The following is a 15,112-nucleotide window of genomic DNA, read 5'->3' on the forward strand; positions in this document are numbered from 1 at the left end:
GCGAGTTTCCATAGAATACAATTTTGAAGGCAGAATGTCAGGGCAGTGAAGCAGATTTTAATGAAACACTTGCAAGAGTCTAACAAAGCTTGGATTTCCACCTTCTCCTTTCCCAGCGGTGCTAATAAGGACTTTGCATTAATACAGACTCACTGAGCAACACCAGTAGTTTGCTGATTTTGCAAGAAGGTAAATACTCCAAGTGGTGCTTTAAAGCTTTTTTCTTCTAACCTGCGCACCTGACACAATGTCATAACCCACCCAAATGCTGAGAACACGGCCCAGAGCAGGATTAAAGGGAACCCCTGGGATGTGAAGTGATGCTGCTTGAGTCCATGGCTGTTTTCTGCCCTTGGCGCAATCAGGGTTACAAGAGCTCCGGCAGCACATCCGCGTGTTCACCGACTACGAGACAGACGGGACCTACAACCTCAACCCTGTTCTAGAACGCGAAGTGGTGAAGAATCGCGACAAGCCTGTGGCTGGGGATGATACGACAGCAGAACAGAGCACAGAGCAGCACCAGAGCACAACCCAGCCGAGGGGCCCTGCTCAGCGGTGAACACTCCCATCTAGCGGCCAGCGGATACCAGCACGTACCCAAAACCACCTCATTTATGTCAGTGAAGTTCAGACTTGACAGCCACAATCCACTAGACAATTATCTGTAGTTAAGGGGAAAACAATTCCAAGCAATTTTTTGCTATTTGGTGAAGGATGCAGCTGTTAAATTGCTTTTGTGCCTTCGTACAGAGGCAGAATGCATTACAATAAAGCAAAGAATCTCCATTTATCAGGTCTACTTGTTATTTATGCAATGCTATGTGTCAGCATTCCCAGCTTAACAGAGAACATGGCAGAGTTTTCCAATTCTCATGTACTTCAGCATCTGTGCTCACCTTACCCAAGTTATTCGGGACAAACAAAACGTCTACTTGCATCCAGCAAAAAATATTATCTCAATTTCCAACGCAAACCAAGAGTAGTCAGTGTTACATATCTTGAGTGGAAAAGGTTGCATCAATTAACAATGTGATTGTTACACCCAGCGGTTAGAAGCTGGACACACAACAACTTTATCTGGAGTCGTTAATCCTGGAACGACTTTTGCGGTGGCTCTCAGGAGCACGTCAGGAACGTCCTGCAACTGTGCAGAAGCTCCTATAAGTGCTGACAGAATTCAGTTACAAGACTATTTCCACTTAGAAGTGTGAAGCAACTTTACCATCATCTGTTGAGGTAGGACTTGGATAAACATGGTGGGTGGCCTTGGACTTCTCCTCAGTCACTGTTCCCTGTGGGAGAGGGGGGAGAAGAGAGGAAAACGCATGAGAAACCCTCAACGGATCTCCCAAAACTTCTCAGTCGCTTCTTTTTACCCACATCTCAGGCAGCCTAGAAACACTCAGGGCTGACCTCAACGCGAGTACAAAGCGTCAGAAAATGGCAATTCCTTTAAGAGACTGCTGCCACACTCCTTTGTCATCCCTATCTCTTTGCACCTCAGATCCTCCTCCTAGTTCTGGTGAACTATCAGTTCATACACACCTACCGGCCAATGTTTTATAAGAAAGCATCTGTAACGTTTTTCACTAAGTACACACTTGGATCCAAAGCGATCTCTAAATAGTACAAAGATAAAGTCTATAAGAAACTTCAGTAGAAATGGCTGCCTTGAACAAACCATCCTTACTATCCACGAAAGGCTGTATATCAAGAGACAGAATCAACACCCATTCTTTCAATAAAACCCTCCTAAACCATAGAACAAAGGGAATAAATTAGAAGCAGCAACACTAACATGATGCAATAGTTTGTGAAATACTCCAACACCAGCACACTGCTGCTTCTCAGTGGTTCAGGACAATGGATTCTTGATGTGTGAGAAGTAACAGATATTTCTCCTCACGTAGATGCCACAAGCAGTAGTGCCTAAAGTAATTATTCTACCTTCGAATAAAGGCCGTGGTTATATATTTATTGGAACTACATCATCATGCAAAAGAAAATCTACTATATAATTAGATATCTGTTAAATAAATACCGAACGCTGCTCTGTCCTTCCCCCACGTGCGGCAGACACCTCTGGTCCCTGTGCATGAAGAGTCACTGCCGAGGACGGCAGAAATTCAGTCTGCAGACCGTTATGTTTTGGAACATGTTTGGAACTGCATGAAAACGTTATTCAAAATGTACCTTCCATAAATAATTGACAGATTTATTTAAAGGACTTCGGGCATATGGGATAGGCTGCAGCCAACACTACGCAAACAACTTGTTTAGAAGTGTCCAAAGGAGGACAATTAAATGTTGTGGTACAGCAGCGATGTCTGGAGAGCCGTGACACCAGGGCCAAGGGCGAGAGCTCCTGCCCCAACAAGCGCTCATGATCTGGGCAAAGGGGGAAGAGCTGCTTTGGGCAGCACAAAGAAAGCTGGAGAGTAAGAAGAATTTAAAAGCGTTCAAAGAGAAAGATCCCTAATGCGAATGAAGAAGCTGCTCAGCACTTGAAGAACAACAATGAAAATTCTCCCTCTGTTCCCCGTGAGCCAACGAAGCTCTTACAGATATTTAGTCTGAGCTTTGTGAAGCAGCTCAGCAAGTTTCATCTGTTTCCTGAGGAGCTTTAAGAAACCCAATACACAAGAGATGGAGAGGAGGTCTCCCTGGGATGCCACCTCCACTGGAAACAAAGGGAAACTAAAACAGCCTCTGAAAGGTGTCAACAGCTTGTAAGGTTTATTTCCTGCCTCTGCTGAGCTGAACAGGACTGGAAGCTACAGACAGAACACGAGGGAAGAGTTATCAACCCCCAAAGCATCTCCTGGAGCAGATCAATGCTAAATCTCACGCATTACCTACTTTCAAGTCCCTACGTTATTCTTCTGGCTCTTCCCAGAGGAATCCTCAACATTTATCAAGAAAATCAGGAAGAGTTTGACTACTGGAAAGAAACAACTTCAGCTTCAGAGCAGAGAGAACACGCGCCCGAGGGACAGGGTTTGTCTGCAGGGCGGCAGTGACGCCAGCGCCGCGCTGGACAAGGCACAGCTGGGGTGCGGGGGCGCCAGGACGCGGCAGCGCCGGGGGAGGGAGCTGCAGGGACCGGGATGGGGACACAACCACCGGTTTAAAAATATATCATTAAACCAGCAAGAATAGGTAGCAATGCAAATAAAAGATGAGAATTCAGAGGTGGGGCAAAGGAATGAAGCCCAAAAAGCAGAATTATGGACAACTTCTGTTTTCAGTTCTTCATGTCCCCTTAGAAACAAAGTCCCCTAAACCATTCCCGGTACAGCGTGCTCCGAGCGCACTGCGGGATTCCCTCCTGACAGGAAAACTGAACCCTTAGCTCCAAGTGAAGCAATAGCGAGCATCCCCAATCAGCTGAGCAACGAAGAGTAGCTTGTGGAAAATTACACAACTGAAGCTGAGACGACCGTTCATAATCACAACACACAAAATACATTTAATCTGCAAAAGAAACAGTTTATTTTGGCTACGGCCGTGAATTCTCCTAACGTGAAAGGCTATCAGAGCATCGAGAGCTCACATTCCAGGGTACTTCTCTCAAGATGAGTGAAGAGAGTGTTTCTATTTTTAAGAGATGAAGCTATTCATCTTGTTCGGTTCAGCATTTAGCGTATTAAATTACGGTGGCAAACACGCTGACCACCTACCAAGCAAGAGACCGTTGTTGCTTGCGCTCTGCTCAGCACAAGCGAGAAACAAAGTAAAACAAGGCAAAAAAAGCAGCAATCATTTCAAAATTAAAGCTTCCTTAACGCTGCCTCTGCATATCTAGAACAGCTGTGTTACATTTGACCTTCTTTCGTCTCAAATTGGACAAACAGCTTCTGCTTGATGTGATGGCATTTCACAAACTTCTGCTCTTCAGTGACCTGTTGCTGCCGCCTTGTCAAACACAATCCAGACGTAACCAACATGCTCAAGTCGGGCAATTCCACCCTATCTCCCAGCTGCCAAAACATTTGGTGTAAGATGTGCTATTCAAGAGTTACCTGGTGACGTTTGACGATATCTTTCAATTTATTAGCCAACTTGAGCTCTATATCTGGAATGAGGTAGATGGTCGGTCTGCTCAGACAGTTGTTCTGGTGGAGAGAATAACGAGTTAAATAAGAAATTACTCAGCCACATATGACGTAAATCAGAACATTCCTATTAAGATCACCAATGCTTGAAAAAGCCCCAAAGGAACACAGGTCAGCTTGTGATAGAGCGCGGGAACTAGCGCCACATCCATTTTATTCCGTGTTTTAACACGTATTCTATCAGGCACTGAAACCACCATATAACTGCAATAGTTTTTTAGAAGAGTATCATTTATCTTTGTCATCCCTCCTATTGCCATTTTTCACAAGCACCTGAAGCATCTTGACTATATTACACACTGAGCGTGGTTTTAGAGTTGGAAAAAACATGTTCTGTTATTCACACACGGCAGTTAAAATCCCAACCAACTTCAAATTAGATTCCACAGAGCTGGTATCTGCTCTCTCCTGGTAATAACCTGTTTGATAAAGCCTGTGAGAGTGTCTAAAACAGACCCTAAAATGTACAGCTGAGGTACATATAAAGCTATTGAATCGTTTGTGAACGGGTTTCTTGCCTGCACTAGTGTTTTCTCGATGTTCATGAACATCTCCACGTTGCGATCCATTCGGGATGGATTCTGCAGGTCAAACCTCCGCCTGGCAAGGAAAACAATTCACAAATATTAAATTCAACTCTCCTCCTTCGGTAAAGAATCTTTCACGTTCCGCATCAAAAACCGCACGGCACGGCAGCTCCCTAAGAACACTTAAAGCGCAGTCACCAAGATTTCTGCTCCGCTTGTCAGCCCTCGCGAGCGAGAAAAATCACAGCGAACCGCAGGAACAAAACGCAACCGATTTGTGAAATGTTTCAGAAAAATGAAGCTTGATGCTGTCCAGCAAAAGCCCGGAGCAGGGCTGTGTGCTCCCCTGCAATTACAGACACACCATCCAACGCTCACGATGGATCTCAACAACTAGATGAGAAAATTAATGAACAAGCTCTCACGTTCCTCTTACTTGTCGTTGCACCATCCGCCAGCCGCGGATTCTAACCCAGGAAAAACACAGCGATTCGTTTGCCTGAGATTTTTCAAGCTATTTCTCCCCCCCCGCCCAGCACACAGGCAGCTCATCAGCCAGGTCAGCATTCTGTTAGTCTTATTGGACTCCAGTACTTTAAAGTTTGCTGCTTCATTGAACAGGTCATCAAAATTCTTGAGATACTGATGCAGATTTAAGTGTCTATCAGAAATGGGGGCGGGTAACACACAATTGGGGACTTTCTCCAGGGTAGAACCACAAGAGCCCCCAAAGGCATCTTGCTGCATCCACCTGGACCATGGCCGTGTTTGCAAGTCCAGGATAATGGGATCAAGTGAAGGATTGGAAGGGTGACCCCCAGGAAGCCGACGCTCTGGGCTGGCCCAGAATGATCCGGCCTTGCCAAAGCACAATAAAATGTTCAGACAATGAGGTTGTTGACTCTCAGGTGTAACAGACTGCCTGGAGCGCTTCTGTACCTCCCAAGGTTTGGAAAAAGCTGTTGCTCGAGTCTGAAAATGCTCTTAACTGGGGTAAAATAAGCGGCACCCTGGGCATGTAATGCAGTGGAAAAGCCACGCACGTCACTGCTGTGCAGTGACTGAGACTCTTTAACACCCCAAATTAATATACACCAATTTACTCCTGTGCCCGCATCTAATGACAGTTTCTTTTAAACACCTGCCTGTTTCCAGTAACACATCCATTTTTAAAGTCTATAAACATACAATGAGGGTATAAACCGCAGCAAGACTGATTTTTAGGCACAAACCCCAAACCAGCCAAGGATGGCAGCACATCGATATTACACCGCTCGGTTCAACAAAGACACTGGAGCTCAGACCAACACATGTTTCTTCACTCGAAGCATTTTCAGAACAAAGTTGCCCACGCAGGTGTGAATATGCAGCAATATTCCCTATGGGTGAATGACGGTGTCTATCCCAAAGCAGCATTACACACTCTTCCCTTTATACTAAGGACCTGGCAAACGACTTAAAGATAATACCCCGGAACATTTATTAGAATTTCCTTTTTCAAATAAATGTATGACCTTTTTAAACAGCATTGCAGGGCAAAGTTTACACGGACTTGCAGAAGTAGGGCCAGTCATGGGGAAGTCTGTCAGTTCACTTCAGAAAGTATTTTACGCCTATCAATGGATTTTTAGAGCCAAGATCAATCCACTGTTCCAGTTTTCCCCACTGACAGCTTCACAGTCCGGATACAAACCAGATGCTGCTCAAGTGTAATAGTTTAAAGCCCAAAAAACCACAACCAAACCCATTTTCCTGGACACCCCTTGGAGTCTTCAGTACCCATGAAACAGACACTTCACTCATTTACATTTGCTTGCCTAAAATCTGCACGACACAGTCATTTAATGCTTCCCCCCCAATTTTTGCCTCCTGTTGAAACCCATACTTTAAGAGAAGCACGTCGATATATTAAGAAATAGCACTTTTTTTTTTTTAGTTGCCCATTTAAATACAATAGGAGCCCTAATTCTTCCTGCCCCTGGTTCAATGACACCCTGTGCCAGGTTTTAGCCAACAGCTACTGGAACTGCAGAGACAGACAAGGTATGTCCAGCTGCACTGGGTAAGTGCCTTTTTCAGACATACCTATTATGACGAGGAAAGGTACTTCTCCTATAAGACAGATCATTCACAAACAGGTTAAGCAAGAGCGACAATGCATACCATTAAAAAAAAAAAAAAAATAAAAAAATCAATCACATTTCAGGCAAAACAGCACATATTATTTGGTTGAGTGAGTGGAGGACACATTCCAAGCTCTACGTCTGATCCTCAGAGTTAAATTCAAGGATTACGTCCCTCTACGTCCCACATGCACAAGCACGAGGCACTACCCGCTACTCCTGAGGAATCGGCAAGAGGCTGAGAGGAGAGGAGGCGAAAACGCACCCGAGCTTTGCTGGGATGTTTCAAAGACCGAAAACCGGATTTGTTAGGGAAAATTAAATCAGAATGTTTCAATATTCATCAAGTAGGAGCCTCTTAAGTCCTTTATCTTAAGGCAAAGAGGTGGCAAGACACCCCTGAAAGATACAGAACGCGTATCGTGTCCGAGGTGTTGGCAATATCGGAGTAGGAAAAACCCTGAGAGCGGCTTATTCCTACAATCAACTGGACTAACGCCATTTCTGTTTTGCCTTTTAATTTGCTTTTGAGGATACTAAACACAGGCAGTTCCAGGAATGCTGTCATCAGACCAGCAATTATTTCCATTCACGTACGAGAACAATCTCTGCTTGCTTTTATCTATCTCAGGTTTTCTCCGGTGTTCTCAAACATTGGCGCTACTGCTGGGCAAGAGGGTTATAACTTGGGAAAAGGCACATTCAAACCCTGCTGGGATGTGCCACAACCAGTTTGAATACTATTGTCAATAGCTACTAATGACTTACACTCCCCATTTATGGAGGTCGATCAGTGATGGAAAACGGAGCATTTATCTGTATCTATGAAACACCTTCATGTTTTCCCAATTACAACCCTATATAATAATAAAGATTTACATTTTACAGATCGGAAACGGTGATTCTATTGGGTAATCATACAGCAAATAAATGGCAAAAAAAGCCTCAAGCTTGTAATTAACTCACCACCCTTAGGCTCAAGACCTTAAACTTGGACAATTTTAAATTTAGAAGTGTGGGGGTGTATCTTAAAAAAGCCACCGTCAGCAAAACAGGCCAAAACGTCCTCTTCCCATCTCCAACTCCCTTGCCTGCCCGATTCTCCAGACAGTATTAAACTCTGAGTAGTCTGCATAGGCATTTCATGTGCTCAAATTCATGCAAAAGGTGTGGAAATCAGAAATAGAAACTTACCAGCCCTGTTCATTCTTATATTTGTAAGCAGCACCAAGAATGTGACATAATGTACCTCCAGCTTTGAAATCCATAAAGCACTTTGCCTAGAAGCCAAAAGAAAAGTGAGAACACAGTGACATTGACTTTTATGCCATTACTTTAACGAATATATACTTGTTAGCTGAGCTTTAGACATCTAACTGATCAAATGCATAGTTTAATTTTTGGATTGATCACTTTGAGTTTTACGTTCTTCTTTAAGGATGTTTTGAGAAGATAAAGTTCATTTGGTTTAAGTAAAATCTGTCATGTTTGCAAGCAGAACTCTGGTCCTTCCTTAGCTGAGCTGCTTGCAAAAATCCCTTGCATGGCTGTAAAACAGCAATACAAACTACACTTCAAACACCCATTTTACAGTAAATTAAACCCAAAATTGCAGCGGTCAGTTAAGAAGCTCTTCATCTGTATTAAGTGGACTAAAAGAATCAGAACTGAGCATCTAAAACCCGAGTTCCATATTCACTGCAGCTCCTAAAGCCCCATTCACGTCCCTCCTCCACCACCACAGGAAGTTTTGGTCGAGGTCTGAAAAGGTCACCACGCAGATCTGCCCGAAAACACAAAATCCAACTCCTTTCTCCACTCTCCCTTCTAGCAGAGTCCAGCTCGGTCACATATTCGGAAACAGGGTCTCCGACTTCAAGAACTGGAATTCAAAGCACCAGGAGACTCAAAAGCTCCACCAGGTCCCCCAAGTCCTTTCTCTGACAGGGTCCTACAAAGCCAGGTTGGACTCCGGCTACCAGCAGCTTTCTTGGCCACTTTAAGATTCAGCTGGACAGGGCTGGGCCAGCTTGTCTAGGCCGGGCTTGTGCCAGGAAAGGCTGGACCAGAGGGCCCTTGAGGTCCCTTAAACCTGGGATTCTGTGGTTCTGCCGGAAAAGCGCAAAGCTGGAGACACTGCACAGACACAAGGGCCTTCCTGGCAGTTCTTCCACACTGGGAATACTCCTGATCTGGCTGACTTTTAGATCAGAACAGGTCGTTTTCTCTGCAGTTAATTACATTACACCTCAGGAGTATTTGCTAACACAGACACTCTTGGCTCTAGAGCTGCTGGTGGAAAGCAAAGCAGTTCTGTGAGATACCAAACAGCCCAGTGTCCAAGAACAACATCGAGAAGCTCCTTGAGCAGCATTCCAGAGGAACAGAACCGCGCTGCCCTACTATCTGCTCCCAGCCCCACCGCGCACAGAAACACACAGAGCTCGGAGCTGCCACGCGGTACCTGCATGAACGTCAGCGCTATTCTTAGCAAACTAACGTCCTCTACGGATGGAACAGTCCCCGAGCAGAAGTTTGAACTACAACAAAGTGTTTTAACACGCTGAATTATTTTATTGCTATACAAACACGCACGCAAACGCTAGCTGCCGAAAAAGAAATACAGCTCAACGTGAAGCCAGAAGACCCGTTGTAAAGGATATTTTTGCAGCAGTATGCAAGTTGCTGTTCCATATCTTCAGCTGTCCTACGTACGTATGGTGTTCCAGAACAGACCTTTCCCTTTGTGCTGACGTGCCGGACATCTCAGTGGAACGAAATCACGGCAGCGATGCCTGTCTCATCTGCATTTTGAGAAACTGTGAGTCCCGCTGTTGTACCCGATGTCCCCTTCCCAAGGTGAGCGGCTGCTGCTGTGGTTTCGCCCTCATCCATCGGCAGCTCACCTTCGACCTCGCAAAGCCAAGGCCAGACGGTTCTGCATCATTGGGACAGTTTGGGACGGGCTCAGGGACCCCAAGTCCCCGGCAGCACCAGGAACCGCAGCCACAACAGCGAGTTCAGGCTTTACTACCACACACAAGAAGTTCAGCCCATATTTAACCGTGAAAAACAAATCTCTTTCACAGACATAAATCACTTTTTAAAAGTGTCCGTGGACTCCAGCAAGATTCACTTATTACACTGTGGTTGTTGCTACCAGCACAAAAGGCAATTGCTTTAACAATTAGGCACTGCAATTGTTCTGCAGAACACATGCTGCTGTCAATAAACTAGATTCCCTTCAACATTTTTACCCCAAATCCACCATAACAAGGCAATTAAGATCAACTGGCTTTACCATGTGTCATCTTAAGAGCTAGTAACCCATGTAGCCTTTATTTGAAACAGGCAAAACTGCCTTTAAGAGACTTAATCAGCTTTTTTTTTCTTTTTTGAGCATCAGTAAGATTAGACAACATGTATTTAAATGCAATAACGAGAAGACATGCACTCTGACTTAGTGTCAAGCTGTGCAAGCCCTTCATTTCCTCTCGATCTGTTCCCAGACCCTGTGCTGTACAGCATCCTTGCCAAGAACAGGAGCTTCAACCCAGAATTAACAACCCTCTCTCAAACACCAGCTCTGTTTCACCCACCCAACGCATTAAGTAAAATGTTTGGGCTTTATTGCAAACAGATGTAGCCTGCAGTGATGCAGAAGCTGCCCAGGCCAGAGAGGTTCACCTCAAATACTGACGGAAGAGACGAGGTTCTCTTTGCCACTGACTGCTCCAGCGCTGCAGATCACAGAATCACTTCAATTGGAAGAGACCCCGAGCATCATCGAGTCCAACCATACCCAAACCTAACTCCTGCACTAACCCACGGCCCTGAGAACCTCGTCTGAACGCCTTTTAAACCCTCCAGATGCTCCAGAGCATGAGGTACACTGCATAACCCTCAGAAAATAAATGTAAAGGCTCTGACTTGAACTGGAAGGACGACCTTGGTTTGACACGTTCTCAACAGTAGGTTTTAGTGAGGGTACTTGTGAGCAGCAGCCAAACCAAGGACTCCTGCAGGCACCTGGAGCTACACAGCACGCACGACCTCCTCCGCCTCTCCAGCTTCACATCCTCCCTTGCCAGGAACAGGGTGATGCTCAACACTCACTAAGATAACTACAAACCTTCAACCTCTTTCAGCTGCCCTCAGGAAGCCTGCAACAGCTTTTCAACACGTCTGGAGACGAGCAGTGGCACCTGAGACATCCCTTCGCACCACGGCTCTTCCCACCTCACACACAGTCCTGTACAACCAGAGCATTCTGCACATCTCCAATGTGCTATGGTAGGATAACGAAGCCTCCTGAGCAGCTTGAACCTTGAATTAACGTCTAAAAAAGTGAAGTTAACCTCCTCTTAAGAGCGCACATTGCATTTTGTCATTAAAACAATACGAAAGAAGATGCACTGATGAGTTCTCTTCCGTCAGAAGTAATTAAGGGACCCAACTGCTGTAAACTCAATTTGATCAGATTAGACCTTCGGAACAGCAAAATAGTTAAACACGGGAACAACGTATTTACAATAGCGCTGAGATCTTTATGAGCCATTTTTAAGATAAGACAAATTGATTTAAGACTCGAGAACACTCAAATGGTTTATCAGCTTGTTGAATACGGGTCCAGTTTTATTGTCTACACTGGCACATGAAAATAAAGCACTGCAATGTTCGTCTCTGTCCCTAAAGCTTTTCATCATCGCTGAGATATCAGGCAATCAGAACGGAACAGATAACGAACTCCGTCTTAATGGCATCTTGTGCTGCTTTCTTGTGCGTTCCTAAGGACCAAGAGATTCACCCAACAAGCTGCAAAATCCCTCTTCTGGAAAAAACACGCATGGATTCACACTCCTCACAAAAGCAAAACATACAGGAAAAGAAATCACCGTAAAATAATGAAAAATATTATTCTGTAAGTGGTGGACCAAAGAAGTGAGGAGAACTTTCAACAGTTTTCAGAACAGCTTGAGCTTATGGCATTGTAATCAGTTCTAAATACTTCCAGCTTCTAATGTATATCTAAATAGAACCCGAGATTACACGGTCTCAGGTTCCCAATAAACATTCTGCGGTCAAGATATGGAAAGACCTTCCTGCTGGTGTCCACAACGCTTACGTACACACTTAAAACAGTTGTCTTGGCCCACAAAGCCCTAAATTGGCCAACGAGGATACTGCTGCTAACCATGCGCCAGGTCTGAACTTTAAATACGTTCCTTAAAAAGCGGCTATTGTTTCTACATACCAATATTGTCAGTGACTGGAAAACTCTCATGCGCTAATCAGGTAATTAAGGAACACGGTAAAGCTGTTTTTCAGAGCTGGCAGCATGACAAGTTTAAAGTTTAATCAACAGAAATGCCCAGTGGGAACTTGTTATCCATTCAGGTTCGGAAGCATCAGTCCAAACAGCTTTGACTTCAAATTTACAAGTTTACACAGAATTTTACCAGAAATCAAAACCTTTCCACAGTATTCAGGAAACCACTTCCCAATGTATAGAAAAGATTTATTGCATTGAAAATGTGCTTTTAGGGAGGAGTGTGCTAATCCACCCCGTCCAGAGGATGCGGCAACAGAAGCTTCAGATGTTCCATGAACCCGGGAGCACGTCAGCAGCACAGATACCGGCGGAGAACAGAACAAACCGCTGAAACAGCCGCGGGTTACCCCAAATACTCACAGGCAGCTTTGTGAAGGCAGGATTGGTGACGTGTTTCCCAAAGGCATCTTCCTGGAACTGCAGGAGCTGCACCACCAGCCCGGCCAGCGTTTTGTTGGTAGGAGCATCTGCCTGGACGTACTGCAGGACAAAACACACACGGTCACTTGGGACGGGGGAGAATTAAACATGAAGACAGGTTTACTAATTCCCCAGACGACTTTCTCGGCTGTAGAGCACAGTTTGAAGGTTTAAGGATCCCTGAGTGCTGGGGGAGCGTGTGCACAGGAGGAGCACCAAGGACAAACACTTTTCAAGCTTTACTCTTCAAATACAGCATGAATCTGTGAATCATCATCAGTTCAGCGCGGCCGCTGGTGTTTTACAGATAGGGATTAACGACTCCAATCTGATTTGTGGTTCCTAATAAAGGAACGGACTAATTCTGGCCCACACGCACCCAAAGCTTTCTACAGCAACGTTACAAACTCCTTCTGTAATCAACTACTACACATTAATCCTAAGAGCATCCGTTTGGTGTTACACAGAATGTCACGTACAAAGAGAGAAAACGATCCTTTGTGACAAACTACACATCGTGATACTTCTAATAAAATGCATAGATGTAAAAGGGGAAATCACAGCAGGGAATATAAAACCACTCGCATGGCTGTCGGGTTTTCATTATTCCTTATATTGCGATATTCACTCGCTGGTTGTAACCTCCTCACTGTGCCAGGAGGCTTCTAAGAGTACAACAAACAGTACTGATACTTGTTCATGTGGAATATGGAGTAATATTGGTCATTTACCTGGGGAACACTATGAACACAAGGTCTTTGCTCTTCCCTCAGATTCTTCCAAAGCCCCTTAAATTTTTCTTTGAGAGCCAGAACCCTCAAAAGTTTAAAGCAGGGATGTTAACTAGCAATCAAATTGAGAAAAGCGCATTAAAACGATGCACAGCAACCACGTTTAAGAATGTATTTTGATATGAAACGGCAAAGTGCAACAATGCAAAACCCAATTCCTGTCGCACCAACCCAATATACAGCAAAAGCCGCTACAAAGGCGCTTTTCTGTGCCGATTTTACACGACAATTTACGAGCTGGAGACGCCAGGTGCTCCAGCGCTCATCAAGAAGCAGCTCTAACAGCCTTTATTGCTGTTAGAAACCAGCTGATAAAGACGTTTGGGCTTTTTAAAGCCTCTAAAGCCTCGTGCTCCCCTCAGCCAGCAGCTCTCTCCTGTCTGTTTTTGGGCAGACGCTCCGTGTGCTGCAGCTGAGCTCCCGGAGCACTTCGAACAACACTGCATTGGAATTGCCGTTCCCAGGCGGGACGGAGCGCGCGCCCCGCTCGGGTGCCCGTTAATCCCCAATCTGCGCTTAAAAACCCAGCCCAGGCTGCGCGTCAGCTCGGCCACGGGGAAAACTCCCCAGCACGGAAATACTTAAACCCCCACCACTAAATAAGCCAAAAACCTTTTTATCAGCATCCTAAGGGCTGCTAAACCCAGCAGGATGATAACCAAAACACAGACAGTGCTGTGTATTTTAATATCTGTTCATGAAATATTCATCTCATATTACTTTTGGTGTAGTTTAAAAAGAAGCGGCTGTCACACCCTGTGCACAGACGCAGCGTGTCAGCTTATCGCCCTAAAGCTCCCGCCGCTTTGCACATTCAACCTTTGCATGACCACCTTACAATAAATAAAATTGAGCTTTTAGTTCAGCTGGGCCAGTTCTAACACAATCAAACGAGTGCCAGGTAAAAGGCGCAGACAAACCAGGTGTCTGCTGAACCACAGACGTGGGATTTACATGAAGGGGAAGACAAAAGGAGAGCACATCAGGTGCCAGACTTCGTATTAAATAATCCCGTTTCTATCACCAAAACGGCTTTGGTCTCGCACATGTTCACAGGCCGTACACGTTAAATATGTTTAAAAAGCGAAGCCACCGGTTGCACCTGAAGCCCAGCTATTTAAGAGCCTTCATTCCAGCAACACCGCAAAGAGAAAACCCTCCCAACCGCTGTAACTCATTTAATGGAGAAAAACCCCCGCACTGCTACTTTTGTACGGGTTAAAAATCTTGAAGCTTTTTTGCACCACGTTTAACACAATATTTAAAATTAATAAAGCGCCAAAAATGCATAAAGTGCAACAGTGCAAGCACTGATAGCTCCTACGAACCATGAATAAAAGTATAAAACAAGTCTGTACTTATCATCATTTAAAACCAATAAAAAAACAACCACCAGTCCCCAAACCTGGAGTCTCACTGAGCCACCTCTCAACCCACACAGCCACAGGTTCTGCAACTTCTACTTTAAGTATCTCATAAACCACGGGAAGATAATTGATGAAAAAGAGAGCAGAAAAGGAGCTTATTTGACACCCTCGGCCAACAAACCCAGAAAATTCAAATCAATAAGGAAAGAGTCAAATGTGAGGGTTTTCTAACAGTGTTTCTTTGTCACTCGTAAGCAAGAGTCACCAAGACTTGGAGCAGCCACAACCGCAACCTCGGCCAAAACCTCAACCCGGAGGACATCGGATCCTTCTAGTGATTTACGGGATTTTTTTCAAATGTTTTCCTTCGGGAAAAAAAATACATGAGAATAAGCCTTGGAAAGTGTATTCTTAGACACACAAGATTTTTCAGG

The 15,112-nt window shown here is 44.8% G+C and overlaps 1 protein-coding gene across 1 annotated transcript in view; it reads right to left on the bottom strand.

Moving 5' to 3' along the window:
• The window catches only part of SMARCC1 (SWI/SNF related BAF chromatin remodeling complex subunit C1), a 77,793-nt gene that overhangs the window by 58,617 nt on the left and 4,064 nt on the right, over nt 1–15,112 (bottom strand). The window contains exons 2-6 of the mRNA XM_082046364.1: nt 12,461–12,580; nt 7,963–8,048; nt 4,637–4,718; nt 4,026–4,118; nt 1,226–1,295 (exon numbers count right to left, since the gene is read on the bottom strand). Coding sequence (XP_081902490.1) covers nt 1,226–1,295; nt 4,026–4,118; nt 4,637–4,718; nt 7,963–8,048; nt 12,461–12,580 — 451 coding nt within the window. The remainder of the gene's footprint in view (nt 1–1,225; nt 1,296–4,025; nt 4,119–4,636; nt 4,719–7,962; nt 8,049–12,460; nt 12,581–15,112) is intronic.

The sequence above is a fragment of the Streptopelia decaocto genome (assembly GCF_964273445.1).
Source record: "Streptopelia decaocto genome assembly, chromosome: 2".
NCBI classification, from domain to species: Eukaryota; Metazoa; Chordata; class Aves; order Columbiformes; family Columbidae; genus Streptopelia; species Streptopelia decaocto.